Raw genomic sequence first — 20,423 nt, 5'->3', positions numbered from 1 at the left:
CCACGAAGAAATTATGGTTTACCGCTGTGACCATAAAAAATAAAAGACGATTCTCTGGCTAGTGTTTGTACGGAAGCACAGGCAGCATAAAAAATAAAAGACGAAGTTGGTTAGTTGGTAGGCTAAGAAGCACTTAGAAGCAAAGAAATAATAAAAGAAGATCCTATTGGTTGGTAGTCTAAAGAAGTAAAGAAAAGTAAAGACATTTCTTCTCAGTTTGGTACAGAAGAAAAATAACTTTGACATCTATTGGCAAGAAAGAAGATTAAAGGCAATCCATCTGTGCTTGAAGATTCAAGTGGAAGAATCCAAGCAAGTTTTGTGGACGTTTGGACTTCACATACTCGTACAGCTACGGTATCGTGCATTTAAATTCTTTTTTGTATTTTTTTACGGTCTTTGCAGTTAAGTTTTTTATAACTACTGTAATTTGTGTGTTTGTGTAACTTAATTTTTTAATTGTTAAATTTAGCCCTAACATTTAATATGTCTACACTCGGTGGCGACAGGGACTCGACCGCCGTCGACTAGACTGAGTTTAAGCCTGATGATGTTCTTTGCGGTCGGGCAGGCCATTCTGGGGAGGGACCCATTAACGATGAGGCTAAGTCAGTTCGAGAGGCCCGGCATCTTAGACGGGATATTTTGACTCAAATTGGGAAACTTTCTGTAGCCCTAGGTTCTTTGAGTGATAAGCAGGAACTGTTAATTTTTAGATCTAAGTTATCTACTTTAGAAGAGGAATTACGGCATTTCCATGCTCTTTTGAGTAAAATTGTTAACTCTGCAATCTTGGCAGAACTTCGTGATAGGGTAGATCCCGAATTTAACTCGTTAAAAAATAACTTCGAACAAAAAGAAAGTGAGTTGTCAGATAGGTTGGATGCTGACATACATCCTGAGGATAGCGCCTCAAATGTAAGCACTAGGATGTCTGAGAGCTCGTCACGGATAGTTGCACAAATTAACCTACAGTTAAGACGAGAGGAGCTCCAGATCCAAGCTGAGGCCGAAGCAAGAGCTGCTGAGGCCATCGCAAGAGCTGAAGCCATACGAGCTGAGGCTGCCGCACGAGCAGAGGCTGCCGCAAGAGCTGAGGCCATACGAGCTGAGGCCATACGAGCTGAGGCCATACGAGCTGAGGCCATACGAGCTGAGGCTGCCGCGAGAGCTGAGGCCGACGCGAGAGCTGCTGAGGCCGAAGCGAGAGCTGCTGAGGCCGCCGCGAGAGCCGAAGCTAGAGCTGCTGAGTTCGCACTCAAAGACGCTCAGTTGAGGGCCGAACAACGTAAAGAGGTAGTTTTAGCTGAATATCGTTCTGAGTTGGGCTCCCGGCGTAGCTCTAGGAAGGGCTCTTCTAGGCATTCCAGAAGTGAACATCAATCACAGTTTAATTTACCTAACCTTTTCCACACGCCTGTTCAATCCGTAAGTGGACCTGTACAATCCACATGTTTTCCAGCTGTTTCAGGAGGTCTCGGGGCCGCGGCTAAGGATCTTCCGAAGGCTGTAGAGCCAAGGTCTGCAAATTACAACCGAACTCCTCCCCCAGAGCGTACAGGTCACGGGGCCGCCATTAGCAGTAATGCTTTGCCCCCTTCACAGTTTTCAGCGCCGCTAGTTTTTGATCGCCCAGCTACACGTAATTTGGGTGGTTGTGAGAGGCGTATCGTGTCTCCTAATTTTAACGTATGTGAGGATCGTGATCGGGCTGTGCATGTGACTGAGCCCACTCAGCCCATTAAGGGATACAGTTTTCTTCTCCCGCTAAATCGAGTTCTCAACAGCAGGATTGCTTTTTTGAATACCAAAATAGTAGGACGTTCTTCGATAAGGCGGCCTTGATTGGTTACGATGGTAATAATATGCCATTTGTCTTCTTTAAAAATCGTGTTATGGCCTTGATGGCAGCTTCGCCCTTTAAGGGAACTCGTTTGACTTTGTTGCAAGCAGCTTGTGTTAGAACAGCTGCACAAACGATTGCTAATTTGGTTTCTGACACTCCTGGCTTGTCAGAGGAAGACAGGATAGAAATGTCGTTAGCTCGCTTGTCCCAACGTTTTGGGGTTCGTGGAGGTCTTTTCGCAGAACCAGAAATTAGAAAGTATCGCTATGGTAGCAAATTGACTTCTATCTCTTCCAGTGATTTGAAAGAGTTTAAAGATGAATTGTCGCAGTGTTTGCTTTACGCGAAAGCTTATGGTCAGCGTGATAAATTAGAAGGACGTTTTGTTTTGGATTTGGCTAAGCGACTCCCGTTTGACGCTAAGCAGCGTTATCTTGACTTTTTAGGTGATCAGTATGGTAGCACTGAGGAACCTACCTTTCAGAGTTTGTTTGATTTTGTAGTACGGGAGGAAACGCGCAAGTCGACTGATTTTAGCATTATGCTAATGGGCGATTCTGGTGAGTCGCAGCAATTTAAAAAGTTTGGCAAAGGAAAATTGCCTTCATGTCCGGTTAGGCAGACGTCGGTAAAACCCCATGATAATGTGATTTCAGGGAGTTCGCAGTACTCGACTGCTGTTGGCGCACCGCGCGGCGGTGTGGCCAGACGTAGTGACATACCGGCATGTTTTTGTTGTTCGTCACGTGGTCAAGTTGAATATCATTTTTTGTCTAACTGTAAAGAATTTTTGCGCTTGACACCTAAAGATCGGAGAGATGTCATTGTGAAAGCTGGCAAATGCTTGAATTGTTTGCGCCAGCATATGGTTAGAGACTGTAATCATGCAAATAACTGTCGTAAGTGTGGACCTACCAACGATAGGAAACACTATTTTCTTCTGCATGATTTTTATGTGACGTCACGTGATTCTCTGGATTTGGTCGGTAAAGATGAGGCTGGTGCCAGAGTTCCTGTGCGTAATGTTAAGATTGGAAATGTTAAAGCAGCCTTTAACCGCGTTACTGCTGCTCGTGTTTTGAATCCAATGACTGGCAAATCGAAGTTGGTGTATTGTCAGCATGATCCTGGTTCGCAGTTGACCTTTGTTTCGAGTGACTTGGTGTGCGAACTTGGTCTTAAACCGTATGATAAAGCGTCGTTTAAAATGGATACTCTGGCTGGTCAGAAACCTACTTGTGCTGACCTTGTTAAACTCAACATCCAGTCGTTAGAGACTGATGAACTGTTTTGTGATATAACCTCGGTGGTTAACCCAGCTTGGGCTGACGATGTTAAAACTTTACCTCATAAACAAGATTTAAGTGGTTTCCGTCATTTTCATGACGTGAATATGTTTCATTTGAATGATTGTAGTACTGTAGATGTACTGATTGGCAATGACAACGCTTATTTGATGTGGGCAAAAGAAGAACGTGTTGGTGAAAATCGCAGTGAACCGCATGCTTTACTCACTCCTCTCGGTTGGTTGGCTTGTGGTGGTAAGTCACCCTTAGTTGAAAGCGTTGCTAAAGTGTGCAGAGTGCAGACGTCTTCAGAGTCGGATGTCATCTCTGGCTTTCAGCGTAAAATTGAGTCTCGTGATATGGAAATAGCAGACCTGAATAAAGTCATTCAGGATTTGACTTTGCAAAATGAAACCTGTGAATTGTCTCGCAATGATATTTTGGCTAGAGAACTTGTCGAACCGAATATTGAGTTGAAAGATGGTCGATTTGAGATACCTGTTCCGTTGAAGGAAGATATTGATCTACCTAACAATTTTGTGTTGGCGTCAGATAGAGCTGCTGCTTTAAGAAAGAAAGCTTTAAAACAACCTGAACTTCGTGATTTCCTTACTGACACCATGAAAGATCTTAAATCTAATGGCTATATTGAGCGCGCGGGTGAAGCAGGAAATGTCAAGGGATTTGAATGGTATTTACCATACTTTGTGACGTCACAATTAAAAAAGCGCATTGTTTACGATGGCAAGTCTGAATTTCGAGGAACTTGTGTTAAATGATGTAATGTTTTCGGGTCCTGACTTGTTAAACCCTCTGGTAGATGTCTTGGCTAGATTTCGGCTTGGTAGATTTGGTCTCATGGCTGATGTGACTAAATGCTTCTTTCAAATAAAGTTACCGGAGTCGCAAAGGGATTTGTTTCGTATATTGTGGTTTGAAGATGATGACCTTGAAAATGGTAGGATGGTACCATTTCGTTTTTGTGTACACCCTTGGGGAATAAAGAGTAGCCCGTATATCGCTTGCTTGGCTATAAAGAAAATGATCGAGCAGAATCCCAGCAGTGCTGGTGAATTGACTCTCTGCAATATTGCAAATAATATGTACATGGATGATTTTATATTTTCGGCTGATAGCTTAGAGGAAGCTCAGCAAATCACTCATGAATCAATTGCTTTGTTTGATAGCCGTGGGTTTAAACTTGTTAAGTGGAGTGCTAACAAGGAGTCTATGATTGTCTTGTCAAATTTGGATAATGAGATGCTTTCACCTTTGATTCGTGACATTGACTTTCAGACTGAAAATATGACTTTGCCATCAGCGAAGACATTGGGTTGTGTGTGGCAAACCGAGTCTGACGAGATGCGTATCGCATGTTCCTTAAAGCCCTTAGCTAAACACACGCGCCGAAGTATGCTCAGTCAGCTTGGACAAAATTTTGATCCGCTAGGCTTTGGAGCGCCATTTTTTCTAAAAGCACGCCTTATACTTCAGCAATTGGCGATAGACAAGTTTGATTGGGACACCGAGGTCCCTGATAGCTTTGTTAAAGAGTGGGAGTCGTGGCTTCGCTCTTTGGACCTGCTTAAGGATTTTTCGTTACCGAGATGGTATTTTGCAAACTCTGGTGTGTGCAGTCCTGATGATATTGTTTCATATCAATTGCATGGGTTTAGTGATGCTTCGAATCAAGCTTTCTCTTCTGTTGTTTACTTACGTAGACTGGTTAACGGAGTTCCGAGTGTGTCTTTCGTTCTGGGTAAATCTACCATTGTTGTAAAAAATCAGTTTTCTTGGCCGATAGCTAGGAAAGAGCTTGTTGCCGCTTTAAATACAGCAAGACTCGTGAAGCAGGCCTACGAGGCATTGAAGATGCCCGACTGCAGTAAGTATTTTTGGTGTGATTCTCGGACTGTGTTGCAGTGGGTTAAAAACCCTGATTTACGTTTGAATAAGTTTATTACGCGTCGAGTTGAGCATATTTTATTGTTGTCTGGAGCCCAGGATTGGCGTTTTTGCCCTACCGATATGAACCCAGCTGATGTTGGCACAAGGCCAAATCTTATTACAAAGAAAGAGTTTCGAGAGTTGTGGTTAAATGGTTCTAGTCTTCTCTATCAGTGTGAAGAAATTCCATCTGTAGAAAACCCCACTCCAGTACCTGTCCATAGCCTATATCTTCGTGACGAAGAGGGGTCGCTTGACGTTGGACAGGGTGGCCTTCACAGATTGATCGAGGCCGCACCTTCTTTGTATGTTATGAAAAAGAGAATTGCTTATTTGGTTGCTTTTGTTGAATTTTTGTGCTGTAAAACGAAAAAGCGTAGCTTTATGAAGCCAAAACTGGACGCCTCTTATCTTGATAGAGCCTTAGACTTAACTGTGAAGTTTGTTCAGAAAAGCGTGTATGGCGATGTGTTACATTTAATGACCAAACGATCGCCGGATGCACTTGAGGAAGTGATAAAGCGGGGTAGTGTTGGCGCTTCGCAACGTGAGAAGGAACGCTTGAAAGGATTGCGTTCACTTAAAAAGTACAGACCTTGTGTAGATGATGCTGGTGTAATCCGCATTGAAGGGCGCTTAAGTAATTCTCCCGAGATTTCTCTAGAAGCAAAAGCATCCGATTGTTTTGCCTTCGAAGCACCCCTTCACTAGGCTTGTTGTACTGTCGCATCATAATCGAAATGCGCACTGTGGAGTACAGCACACTTTGTTGTCTACGCGACAGAAGTTTTGGATCGCTAATGGTAATGCTTCCGTGAAGAGGTATCTTAATGATTGTGGTGTATGTGCGATTGAGAAAGCTCGGCCTATAAGGCAGCTCATGTCTGATTTACCTTTGTCTCGCACAACTGCCCATAGGAAACCCTTTTTTGATTGCGGCTTGGACTATCTTGGACCATTGACCTTTGTTGAAGGTAGGAGTCACAAAAAAGCTTGGGGACTCTTATTCACATGTATGGCATCTCGCGCTATTCATGTTGAGCTGGTTACGTCATTGTCGCTGAGTGATTTTTTACTTGCCTTTACAAGGTTTACAGATTTACGTGGGCAGGTTAATGCTATCTATTCCGATAATGGAAGTACCTTTCAGGCAGCATCTAAGAAGTTACCCGAGTTGATAGAATCAGCTGAATTTCACAACGCCCTGAGACAGAGAGAGATAAACTGGGAATTTATACCTCCGTATGCTCCGGCGCAAGGTGGCGCCTGGGAGGCAATGGTTAAACAATTTAAAATTGCATTTTTTCACATTTTGGACTCTTCAATACGTAAGCCCAGTTTTATTGAACTGCTTACGTACACAGGTAGTGCCGTTCGGATCGTGAACGAACGCCCTTTGGTACCTTTGAGTGACGACCCTAGGGATTTTACTGTCATCACCCCTGCCTCACTTTTGACCCCATACTTAGACCCATACTGTGCTGTTGGGCAACCACATGATCGTGACCAATTAAGAAGGGATTATCGGTTCAATTTGTCACTTTCTCAGCAGTTTTGGAATAAATGGATCGATTTTTACTTGCCAGGTCTTCAGGGCCGGAAAAAATGGCTAAAAATGGCCGAGAATTTGGAGCCTGGTCAACTTGTAGTGGTAGGTTCTCTCCAAGACATTGGTAAACGTGGGAAGTATCAACTTGGGAGGGTGCATGAGGTAGTTCCACAAATTAGGAAAGGGAAGCCTGTGGTTCGTAGAGCCAAAGTTGCCGTCTGCAACTATGATGAGAGTACGGGGAAAGTGAAAGTAGACTACGTGTTGAGGGATATTTCGTGCCTCGCCCCCGTAAAGAACACCTAAGTGTTAGGGTTTGAGCCTGGTTTTGTCTGCGGTGGCCGACCCTTGTCTGAGCCCGGAACAGTCGGTTATTAGCGCAACCATTGTATATAGCGTCATTTAGCGTGTACCTATGGTACCAATTTCATGTATCGTCGTGTTTATTCTTATTGCTGTTCATTCTTTGCATGCCCTTTGTATTTGCGTATTAACTTAAACGTGAGTGATTCAAACAATTTGTGTATCATGTGTTTTTATTCATTGGCTCACAATTGTCGTCATTTCTTTTTAGTTATGCCATGTCAGACTGTCATAACTAGGGGCCGCTATGTTCCCGACAATTTTCACCAAATCAAACGTCATATAAAAACCGTTCAAGTCTACTGAATATTACGTCATGGAAATTCCTAAAGCATGTGCCAAAATTGCACCATCGTTCATAAGACCTGTTTGGACCTGTTTGGGCCTGTTTAAACAGGAAATATTACATCAGCTTAAACACCTGTTGGAATGACTTCATAATTGTCTTTCATTTATTGCGTCACAGTTACTTTCTACGTGAATTTGAGATATTGATATCTATTCTGGTCATTCGTAAAATGATTGTTTGAAAGTTGGCCGCACATTTAACTGTTGGCTTAGTGCTTGCTAGCTGGACAAAAGTTCCGTCTTTTATCCAAGTAATCTGTTGTGTAGTGACAGTTTAAGTGGTGTACGCGTTGCACCCCCTCGTTTTTGGTAGCCGTGGGCTAATTTTTACAGAAATACACTGTTTGAAAAGAAGTTCAAGTGTGTGTTTCTTCGGTCATTATATGCAGACGAAAGGATCCGGGAACTTTAAGTTACAATTTTCCCACGAAGAAATTATGGTTTACCGCTGTGACCAGCCAGTTCCTTTCTCTCAGCCGCCTTTCCTGCAGCAATTATGTCCACCCAATTTATTACACCCTAGCTAGAGGTGAGCGATGTTATTAACAACCAGCTGAAGCTGGGAGTCGAACCGGGTTTGGTTGGTTTTGAATTTTTATTCTCGGACTAACAAAGCCTTGATAGGTTATTCCTGGTAGTTTCGCGTACATGTAGATTGTAGAGGGTCTGCTACAATTCGGTGAGTCCAATTCTTATCCGTTACACCATCCCTCTGCGCCAAAGTAGGCTACAAGGTGTAAAATGAAAAAAATTCACTGACAGTGCAACCTCTACGACACCACAACAATGCAGTTTGTAAACAATTTTAACTTTGTGAACAATTTTGACAATTTTTGATCTAACGCTACAATTTTGATAAATTCTTCACTTTTTTGACAAGTAAAAAAGTAATCACCCTAATTATTACCAATTTTATATCAACAGGTGTTCATGCTGTCACTGTGTGGCAATGGTTGAGCAACATCAAGCTTTGTGCTACTGTGAGATGGATACAGCACGGATAAAAGACATGCTAGATGGACAATTGGACATGCATAATTACATTTACTCTGCTTGTTTGTGAATATATGGCGCTGTTGAAACAAAATAAATTGACTTGACTTGCTATCGCCTTATTTGTTTCCAAGTTATCAATTCGGTTCAGTAAAAATAAAGTAAAAAAGAATTTTTTTAGGTTAAATTAAAATGGCCTTAGTAATATGTAAGTCTGCACCGAGTGAAAAATGCACTAAACTATGAAAAGCAATTCAATGTCCTGTTAAATCTACATAAAATCGCTCATTTTGTTGGTCCAAGAAGTGTAGCCTATGTGATCAGACGAGCGTGAATTTACACAGTAGCCTATGTAGAGTTGGTTGATTGTGTAAAATCATGTGTATGCCATTTCTTTGAATGCAGTATTTCAACTAGACAAAACATTATTTAATTCTCCAAGTATAAAAACTACCGCTTGTAATCATAGAAACTCTGGTTAATGAGAGAATACATACAGTTAAATCGCCCGCAGTAAGAAATATTGCTCGATCAGCTTTTATGACGTAGACTGTACAGTCGCACGCTTCGCTCCTCACGCAAATTCCCGTTTTGACAGCTCTGACAAAACCACACGCGCAATGGTGGTCAGACCGCAATGGGGCAAAATTTTATTGAAAATCGTTTTATGGTAGCATGTTAAACACAAAGAACATGGAAAGTCGCCAAGTCAGGTTTTTCCTTTAGTACCCCTTTAAGCTTCTTTCGAGAACACTTTAACAAAATTCATAACGTACACATTCATAACACCAGACAGTTAGATAAAGCTGTGTTTTTTCTTCCTCAAGTAGTCAAAACAAAGCCTTAGCAAAAAATTTGCTGTCTTATCGAGGGACTAAAAGTTGGACTGAAATCAACTACGATACACAATAAAAAAACTTGCATAAAAACTCTTTTAAACAACACTATAAAAGCATTTTACTTGACTTCTATAAATAGCTTTTTCGTGTCCAAATGGAAAAAAATGTGTAGGTGTATAATTTGTCGCTGGTCGCTGGCTGTTGAGTTTCCTGCATAGCTTGAGATGAAAAACATTATTTAGTCATGAATTGACTATTTCGATCTAATTGTATTTAATATTAAACTGCATATGCACTGCAGATCGTGAATCTTTATATGTGCTACACGTGGTGATTATACTTTTTAATGAATTCATGCTATTGTTGTTGCTTGATGACAGGCAGCACCTCGACTAGGAAACCGTAAGGTTATTCGGTTCCGACAGTTCTTGCTCTAAGTAAGCCATGTTCTTGCTCTATTATGAATGTGTTCTATTGTGTAACTACTCGATTTTTCTCGTGTCCAAATCCACATTTATAAGTACTGAGAGATGGAGGAGAGAGAGAAGTGTTTTTCTTTACTTGTTTTTTCGACTATTTGATTTTTAAATTGAAATCTGAAAAAAGATTTAAATTTTTAATATTAAAATTCGCGAATTTCTGGTGTCGTATATGCGTAGGCTATGCCAATGACCAGGCAATTTTGCACTCCACTGGTAATCATAAAATTATTTACATGTAGAATTCAATTTCAGCGGAAGTTCGACTCATAATAAACTACAAGTTGCTATTTTGAATGCTGGTTTCTTTCTAAAGTTAGGCTATTCGAAACGTATTTTCTGTTAGTTAATATGACCCAATTAGACAGATTAAACCCATGATTAAATTACCGTACTTCGAATTGTTGCTCATTGGTGCTCAGTTTACACTTTATTTGTTTGATCAAATTCTGTTTTTGTTGTAAGCTTGATTTTTCATTAGTAATTTACCACGAAATGAAACATTTCAAAGCATTCTAGTCAAGGTTACTTACTCTTGAGCAATCAGCCGAGCAACTTTCTCTACTGTAGGATCATCGTAGTCATAGTGCTTGCCTATTAGGAGTTGACAGGTCATATTCATGGTAAGACGGGGAAGGTATTTCTGAAATGAAATTTGTTTTGCAAAAAAAATTAACAAAGAAAATATGTTATCACGGCAAAGTAGCGAGATTAGTCAGGTTTTTTCAGAAAAAAAATGTTTTCATATAAAAAAATAAGGCTTTTAAACACGAAATTAAAACAATAAACATAAAATGGAAAACAATAAACATAAAACAAGTGCTTAAAAAGTTAGGCTGAAAAAACATCAATTATCAATATGAACTATATTAATTGTTATCTAGTTTAATCAATTGCAAAAAATGTAATGTATCATGTTATTTCAAAATAAATGGTAAAATATGTCAAACAATATAGGATGCAGACTAATTGTCAATCACGTTGTGACAGTTAACGTATCCTGAATTAATTATTAAGACTACTTTTTTTCTGAATATATATCTTTACGTTGGGGCAAAATGGCTGCTGAGGAAGATTACGAAGATACTTTATGAAACAGGAAACTTCTTCGTTCACTGCGTTTTCAATCGCATCTGCACCAGCTCCAAAACTGGAAAATATACAAATGTATCAGCAGCACCAAGATTTACTAACCTGCAAGCATTGATGTGTTACGAATTGGCGTTGTCTTTGGCTCATCGGCTGCATAGCAGAGTGTTGATCCATAGTTCAACGTGTGCAAGGCCGCCGGTTCGATGCCGTTCAAGAGCATGTGGCTATGTCTTTAGTTTAGCAAGACACTTAAAGATACACCGTCGATTGTAAAGTGACGTCCATTGATTTATCTAATGTAAACTGTAGGCTACGCTGCTTAAGAGAAACATGCCTACGCCTCTTGTGAAAGCTACGGCCTGCTGAACTGAACTGATACCTTGGCGTTGAACCACATGCAATTCTCAACATAAAAGCTTATTAGAAGAAATCTGTAATGTATAGTGTAAAAAACGACGGAGACTCTTCGTTTTTGCAACTGTTATGGATTTATGTAAAGGTAGCCACTCTAACATTAAATTTTGTAACAGCCTAGTGAAACTTTGAATAAACCAACCAATCAGAAGTTACAGGTAAAACAGGGTTTCAATCAATGAGAATTTAGGGGTAGAAAAGAAAAAAAAACGAAAACATTTCTGATGGAAACTAAATTAAGTGAACTTTTCGCCTTTGGCAGCGTGGCCTACATGGTTAGGGAAGTGCTCACTGCTCATGACGATGGGTTCGATTCCCATCGCTGCTAGAACTCTTTTTTCTTCTGTTGATTACCAAAGTTAAAAGCAAGGATGAAATCTCTGCTTGTGGTAGAAGGGTCGCAAGGGCGACAGCCCCTTAAACATGTTCTGATTGGGACGCTGTCAATGGGATCTTAGTGGATATTGACCTGTTTAAGTGGTTAAGTTATGTAAAACATGTAAACTTGCCTGCGAGGTAGGCTATCTGATTAATGCGATGAATTGTGTAATACTAGCTTGGGTGTAAAAAAACAACGCTCGAGGTGATTGCGAAGAGTTGCTAGACATAGCCGATGCCCTTAGGCAAAGTGTAATTAGCTATATAGTATCAATAAAAAAATAGCTGCATTGTTACCAGAACCATTGTCTTAATTGCAAAATTAAAAAAAAATCTGGCTTCCCTCCATAATCTGGCACACTGAAGCTGGAGTCGAATTTGGCCAATTATAAATTAAGGACTCGGGGTCGTATATTTTTCGCCCGACTCTACAGCCTTGGTTCTAGTGAGTAGGCTATACACTACAGCATTACGTTGACTGCCATGAAGAACACTCTTTTCTACATAGTTCGTCTTATGTTAATTGGACGTAGCGTGGGACATCAAGAAATCTTGATAAAAAAAAAACTTGTTTCTAAAAGTTCAATGTTTCTATTCGCTGCTGTGATCAAGCAACGGTGGTTCAAACTACTCGCAGTAGACAGTTCACTTCGAAAACATTTTTCATTCTACTAAAATACAGCAAACGAAGGGCTAAAAGAATTTTAAACTATGCATAAAAGTGGTTGATCACATAAACTCTATCCGTGATCGTTCTTGCAGTCTTGCACCAATGACTTTAAAGCCTTCAAGAAGCTGTGAATCTGCTTGATAAAAGTCAACAGCTTTTCCTTTCATTATTTGAAAATGATCCCAAATAAAATCAAAAACGCTTTGAATATTTTTTGCAGAAATCGATTCACATTCATAAGAATTATAATATGTAGCAGAATGCAATCAAGAACTTTTTGTTTTATATTGCTAAGATTGCTAAGAATATCATTAGAGCAGTGCTTCCCAACCTTTTTCAGTTTGCGACTCACTTTTGATGCAAGTTTTATTGTGCGACCCACAATCAGGGTTGCATTCCTGGGGGGGGCTCGGGGGGGCTGAGCCCCCCGAAAAACGAAAAGGCTTGATGTAGGGGGGGCTCAGGGGGGGCTCGTTCAAGCTTCCATTTTTCAGCTTTTCTGGCTGAACAACAACTTCTCGACTGAACAAGTAACACTTTAACAGCTTTCTCACAACAGAAAAACACGAACATAAGTTGATAGCAATCGCCAATTATCACTTTTGTCAGAAACTCTCCAGACTGGGAATATCAACTTCGTAGTAGCTAATCGTCATGTCAAATGAACTGTTAATTCTCTACTTCAAATAAAAAAAGCTATTCAAGAAGGAAAGTATTCGTTTGATGAAGTTGTTAACTTGAGTCCCGGAAGTACAAAAAACTACTCCTTTAAAGGCACAACATTGGACCAGTTCAAACCTCACGTAGAGACTACCCTTCTTTTGATCGTAATCGAATTATTCAAGCTTTGGTTGACAACATTGGAAGCAGGATGATGGACACCAACAATGAAAATTCTGTGAAGAGCTTGGAAATTATTGTACCAGAGTTATAGCCTGCTGCAGTCGAAGTTCCATGGCAAGAAGGGGAGCAGAGATTACGAAAAATAGAGGAGAGATTTCATGTCATCACTCCTATTTCTGATTTTCGACTGTATGTTGACAATCCTTGTTATTAACCAGATACGATAAAGTTGCTCAAGAACGTAGTACTAAACATGATTGCTATAAGTGCTGAAGCCGAACGTGGATTTTCACAAATGAACTTGGTCATCACACCGCTACGATCACGGCTGACCATGTCACTTGTTTCAGCATTGTTGTTCATCAGCATCAATGGATCACCTCCTCATTTATGGAATGGCACTGCGGCAACTCAGAAGTGTTGCAGACTCATCGGTCGGCTGTGGATATTCAAGTTAAGCATTCTAAGCTGGCCACATTGAATGAACTCAGATCTCTGCAAAAACTGTTTGCTGGCTAAAATCAAGGACTGTCGTGGTGCTTATAATTTAGCCCATAAAACCAAAGACCTGGCAGACCGGCTATTTGTTTTGTGTAATCTCGTTTGCACCAACTTGGAATATGCTTTTGCTGTAATTGGAGTTTTTTAAACTGTTTGTTAATAACTAAATGAGATTTTAGTGTAACTGTCACATTGGAAGCTTATTGGTTCTTATATTGCAAATCTGCAACCACAAGCGCTCATTTCAAGAATGGCATTTCCTTACTTTCCTATTGCAGTCAATGTTTTTGCAAGTGTGCTTAGGATTGGCTCATACTCATAAGTTTACAATTGAGTTAAGAGATTGGAATTAGCTTATGCAAATCGAGTTTCAAGTGTAGGCCAACGCAGTAAAAAAAAGCAAAGGAGATTGCAGTGTAGCAACCAAGCCAAATTTCAAACTTATAATTTTATATCGGATTCAACCACGTTTTCACGGTTTGTTGCTTCTACCTTTTTCTGTACTTTAAGCTATGTTTTAGCATGGGTTGTTTTTCGACATGATGTTCAGAAGTAAAAACAAACTGAACAGTGTTTCCTTTTAAAAAAGGTAAACATTGCTGGCTAACCTACACCGATTACTTATACATACTTTGTCTATAACAACACAGCTAAGTGTTAGAGCCCCCCCAAAAAAATGTTTAGGAATGCACCCCTGCCCACAATGAGATATGACATCTTTATTATGGCATCTTTACTACTGGCGTACGTACTGAAGTAGTTAATGCGACAGAACTAGGGTCCGCAAAAGTCAATAGGGTCAAAATTTTTTAAGGATCTCGTTTATCCACGAATCAAAGAATGAAGTTGTTTTCAGCACCTACAGGGGACTGTTTCTAAGAAGTTTATAGGTCAAAATAAAGTCAAAATTGATAATAAAGTCAAAATTTGCAATAGAGTCCAAATTTGTCAAAGTATGGCTTTTGACAAACTTTTTGTGTTTTTTTATTGTAATTTTTGTCAAAATCCTCATGGAAGCATTGTAAATCAGGAACTGCGACACCATTAAACCATATTAACCCATAAAAGCAGAAAATATGTCACAATGCCCACGGATCAGCAATAACTTTTATCGCAAATTGTCCATTGTTTATTCATTGTTACGTATTGGAATATTTTTTATAAAATACTCGCTCTTTACAAACGTGGTCTTTTCGAAGATTTACAGTTTGGATTTAATAATAGCTTACTGACATTCTGTAATATTAAAATGCCTGAGCAAGCTAAATCGTCTTCAGCAGAAGTTAGACAGATTTGTGGAGATTTTCCTATCGCCAAAAAACACGACGCACTTTTTATAATTCATAAAACACCTTGACTTTTCAACAAAATATTACGTTTGGGTCTAAAATCGACAAAATATTATGTTTCAGTAACTGATATCAATTCAAGGAAGAACTGTGCCCTCTACAAATAAGCAATTTCGTTAGGTCAAAATAAAGTCAAAATTTAATAAAAATTTAGTCTTCAGGTCAAAATAAAAATGGCCTTTAACATAACACATCTAATTGTTACGTAATGATAATACAATAATTTCCCGATCTAATAGAAAACAGGGTGCACAATTCATGAAAATGCAGTCAACAAATGAAGTGAGGATAAGAATGGCGAAGGCGCAGTATTGATCAAGACCAAACTGCGGCTTGTGAGATCCATAGTAGTGTCGATATTTTTTAAAAAATTTTAACATTCAGTAACATTTAGAAATGCTTCGCGACCCACCTGAAATAGCTTCGCGATCCACTAATGGGTCGCGACCCACCGGTTGGGAAGCACTGCATTAGAGCGAGTCATCAATATAATTGTCATCATAACATAATTCAAAATTCACAGAACACTCCAAACCGCTCCTAAATGCGGCACCTTTATTTAATTGTTTGTTACAATGCCCTAATGCTGCTGCATTTTTGTCGATTCAACTAATGATTGCACTCCGTCTTGAAACGAATTTTGTAGATGTAGCCTATACAGTATACATTCAATAATAGTCAAAGATAGAATGAAATTTTATGTCTGCACTATACATATATGAACAATACGTATGGCTACACCTCATTTACTTTCTAATTTCCTGCTTAGTTAATTTTTCAAATCTAAAAAGTAGCCTAACATATGATGTCATATTAAGCTACGTTTTAATTTACCCTTTTTTGAAGTGTGTCAAAGCGAAGGTCCTATGTCTTTTAAGGGTGTCACTAAAATCTACAAAGACTATTCCGTTTTGTTTGGATAATTGTGTGAAGGAGTACAAGTCTGGTCTTCCTGCGGTTTTGATGCTGTTATTGACGAGGACCTGCGAAGTCAGAGTTCAAACATTGATAAGAAAAAACTTACAGGTCGTACAAAGTTTTGTAATGGTACATAACAAAATAAACAATTTAGAATTTAAAATATAACCAAGACAAAACAATGTCGTCGAAGTAAAATCGAAAATTTGTTTTGAAAGGGTTTCCCTTCGAATAGTTTCACTCTACCCAAGCATCATGAACAAAGATGAAAATCATCCAATAATACAGTAGGCTATAGCTTTGCTGGCACTAACTTACCTGCTGTATAGATTCGATAGTGTTTAAAGAAACAGCATCCCTAGAACCCAGTCTCACTGATATTATTGGTTGCTTCATTTGTGAACTCCATTTTTTCAGCACTCTTTCCGGGTTCTTTTTAAGGTATGGAAGTATACCCACAAATGGAAAACCTCTGTACCCAGGAGGGAAATTAGGATGAGCTGGCCTCCACCAATGGTAAAGCACAGCAGCAAATATTGCAAAAACAGACCAAGTAGTAATGTTGTTTAAGATTAACGACAATGAAGGTATTTCAAGCATTGTATTAAGTTACAATCCAATTTTATCTACACAGAAAATTAAAATTGTATTAAATAAGATTGCTCCAACAACGCAATTAACTGAAGTAGCCTAATGCCTACATTTCTGGGATGTCTAGACGTTTTCCCAGGCGGACCACATTTGATAATGCGGAAGGGCCAGAGAGCCAACAAACTCTGATAATCTGGTTTTGCAGAAAACAGATGCATATGTATACAGTAATATACTAATATTGTATTATGTAATGTCATTTTTACACAACAAAGGAATATGCAGGTTTAAGTATTTTGTTATACACATATCATATGATAGGTTAGATTATATTACATATTATACCCCAAGTTATCTTCCTTTCTTCAGAAATTGAAAAATCCAAGAACACTGTATAAAACACAGCTATGTCAATGTGAAGGATGAAACTGACATCTTGATTTCAACACACGGGTCAAGTCTTGTTTGGGGTTGAAGGTAGACAAGCTTGAAACATCACAAAAGCAGAAGTTGCTCAGTTTTGATCTCAAGCGGTTAGGGTATAATTTGATAACCGAGAACGTCTGCTCACACAAATATGTTGAGTCGAACAAATTCAACATTTTCACTGCAAACGTTTGCATTTCTAGTTTGTGTTTTGCAACGCAATTAGCTTCAAGTGGCTGGAGTCTCATCAGGGTCCAAGCAAAAGGGAGAAGTAAATAACAATAAGTTCTGATCAATTGCGGCCGAATCCCGAAAACGGTGTTTCAATTCGCTAGCGAGAGATACGAGGACTGTTGAATATTTTTTTGTCTCAAGACACCCACTGCCAACAGGGACATCTCGCAAAGCTTAAAAATGTCTTGTACAGGGCTACGTTTGTAAAAAAATGTCTCTGCTATGCAAGTTGTTTAATATGATTTCTGTATGTCAGCGGATCAAACATAACACATTGTGCAACAACCGGCAAGTGCCATACATAAACGCATCACGGCAGGATTTTGCCGGTAAGCCTGACTTTGGACACTTTTGGCCTACATTTTAAACTTAGAAGTTTTCTGAAATACTCTACGCCAGTGTTTCTTAACTTTTTTTTACTTCAAGGCGCACCTGCACACCTCAGAAAACGTAATGTCGCACCAGGCAAACGAAGCGAGTGCGAAATTGTGTTTGGATACAGGCTACCGGTATTTCTCTTCAATTAGGCTACTTGCAACTTTTTAATACATAGGCCTCCTAGTTGCATTATCTTTTAAAGTACTGTATGCTCAATGAGATAAGCCAAAAAAAAGCAATTTTTTTTTATAAGAAATGAAGCCTTTATAAGTTTATATTGTAATAATTTTAAATTATAAAAATACACACTGCACAGTGCACAACCTTTGGTTGAAAAAAAGTTGGTTCTGACAAAAAAAAAATATCGCACAAATTGTACTGAAATACCTATTTCAGTGCCCATCAGATTTAAAGAACACGTAGATTCTATCCTTCTAAACATAGCCTACTAAGTTACAGATTTTTTGAATAGGTAGGCTACTTTTATTCAACTTCACTGCTGCTGGGCACCTGACGACCTTGCGCGGGTTAAGAAGCGTTGCTCTACGTTCTCATCAGAAAAATCATCTGATCGGTCTACATCTTAACAAAACAAAGATAGGCCTAACTGCAAATAATATCAAATGTCTATTATAACCTACTGTGTGAAACATTGACTAACCTTAATTTTAGTAAAGCAGACAAAATCTCGTTGGTGTTGAAATTTGTGCTTGAAAATAAATTGCAGTAATTTACTTCAGCAAAAGACTGAAATAAGCAAAGTTTACGGCCATGTTTGAATAAAAGCCAAAAGCAGTAACGGATTTAGAGAAGCATCTTTGGAGGAGAACTAAAGTCACTTAGTCTAAGCAAAAATGTCGATATGAAATGGTTAGTATAACAATAGAGGCATAATTAACATTAAAAAAATGAGCAGGGTGGTCTGGTGCTTAATTTGGCAGAAGAAAACTTTGACAACTTTTGCCACGTTTTGATCGCTTTTTGAATATTTTTTTACTCCAAAAATGCTTTTTGTTTAAGACGCACAATTTTTAGGCCTATTTAACCATAACCTCCTTTCAAACCGTGGCTTTTAGTAACTAAAAAATGAACTGAAACTTCGAAATACTTTAATTTCTTTCATAACAAACCAAGTAGGCTACTGTAGGCTAACATTAGGCTACTGTATTTCTACAATGATTTATTTTTGACAATGTTTTAAATGGCCAAACTTGTATAAATTTGAGGAAGGCTGAGGGAAAATTTTTCCCACTTGATAATAATTTGAATCTAAATGAGAGATTTTTTATAAAAAAAATTACATCAGGAGAAGAATGGTTGAAACGCCTGAGGTCACATACGCCCTTCGTACAAACACAAATATTCGTCATTCGTAAGCTGTTCGTGTTTAACCCTATTTCCTGTGACGCTTTTTGGCCAGTTGACCTGCGGACGGGGAAGTCGGTGAGACAGAGCGACACTAGCACTTTGAGCTGATACAACTCAAAAACTACGCAAGATAGATCAATTATGGTGCAGAAAATTTATCTGACATTACAGCATCAAAAATATTTTTGCAATTTGTCCAACAGTAGGCTACAACTTGAATAATCAAATAATTTGATGATTGGTCATATTTGTTTATTGACTTGAGAGATTGGTTCTTAATTACCTTATAACTTACCCTATAAACTGAGTGTGAGGGGCCAATTGTTTTGTGTTCGAATTTAATCGCTTACGCGTGGACGTCGTCCAAGCTTCATGCAATGAAATCGTAATTGGTCTACGACTTGCGTTAGCTTGTTTTCTTGACGTAAGTATTGTAAAGATCTTTTGCTTTGTCTCAACATTTGCAGAGAATGAGATCAAACCACCCCTAAAAAGGACTGTTTCAAGTTATTTTTGAGCCACATGTTGTTATCTACACTTTTTTAAATGTACTGTCATCACTTGATATTACAACTAAATTAAGCAATTGGCTTTAGTAAACATTTTATTTGTGTCAATTGTCATTAGTTCAGTTTATTTTTTTCAAACTCACACAGTCTAATATAGTGAAACATAATCAAGAAACACTGTGTATTTTGCAGCACATCCCAAGGTGCTATTCAGTCATTTTTAGCGTTGTTTCAACGTCTAGAGACGATTTGTAATCTCTCAACAACTGAAAAATAACAACTGTAATCTCTTACCCACTCAAGCCGTAAAGCATGGTCCACGATTAACAGGCTAACTGGCAGGTCCATACACCGCTTGGAGAACGCCCCATTACAGCCAACTCTATTGCATCACAACTTGTGAATAATGGGGTAGGCTATACCCCTTAGGGGATAAAAGAACGGCTCGCCAAGTGGCTAAGGAAGTGTCTGCACTGTGGAAGATCCCAACACCACCTGAGCACAATATATCCCGAAACTTCACCCTCGAAGAATTCCAGCATGCTCTAAACCTCCTAAAGCCAGGCAAAGCACCGGGCCCAGACCATATATGCCCAGAGTTCATCATCCACGCCGGAAAAGCACTAAAATCTTGGCTGCACAATTTCCTCTCCTCCTGCCTGCACCATCTAAAAATACCCAAAACTTGGAGACGAGCTGACGTCATAGCCATTCCAAAGCCCAACAAGCCCCTGAATAACGCTAGAAGCTACCGTCCTATCTCACTCCTATGCATCCCCTATCAAGACCCCGAAAGGCTCATCCATACCCGAGTCGATCCAATCATCGACCCACTCTTACCACCAGAGCAAGCAGGTTTTCGCCGTGGCCGATCAATTGTAGAACAGGGCACTCGCATGAGCCAAGACATAGAGAATTGTTTTGAGGAAAAGAAAAAGGCTGGTGCCGTATTCATTGATCTCACTGCAGCATATGACACAATGTGGCACCGCGGCTTCGCCTGCAAACTTCTTCACCTTCTCCTCGACCGGCACATGGTCAGAATGATTATGGAGCTTGTCTACAACCGCAGTTTCACCCTTACCACCGGACGCGGACGAAG

The 20,423-nt window shown here is 39.4% G+C and overlaps 1 protein-coding gene across 1 annotated transcript in view; it reads right to left on the bottom strand.

Annotated features, from left to right (window-relative positions):
- Positions 1-10,288, bottom strand: part of LOC145765558 (cytochrome P450 2J1-like) — a 49,083-nt gene extending 38,795 nt beyond the window's left edge. The window contains exon 1 of the mRNA XM_082577393.1: positions 10,184-10,288. Within this exon, the coding sequence (XP_082433519.1) occupies positions 10,184-10,272 (89 nt within the window). The 5' untranslated portion in view covers positions 10,273-10,288. The remainder of the gene's footprint in view (positions 1-10,183) is intronic.
- Between the last annotated feature and the right edge of the window lie 10,135 nt (positions 10,289-20,423).

The sequence above is a fragment of the Aplidium turbinatum genome, chromosome 2, assembly GCF_918807975.1.
Source record: "Aplidium turbinatum chromosome 2, kaAplTurb1.1, whole genome shotgun sequence".
NCBI classification, from domain to species: Eukaryota; Metazoa; Chordata; class Ascidiacea; order Aplousobranchia; family Polyclinidae; genus Aplidium; species Aplidium turbinatum.
This window is presented reverse-complemented; position numbering and strand designations above follow the sequence as displayed.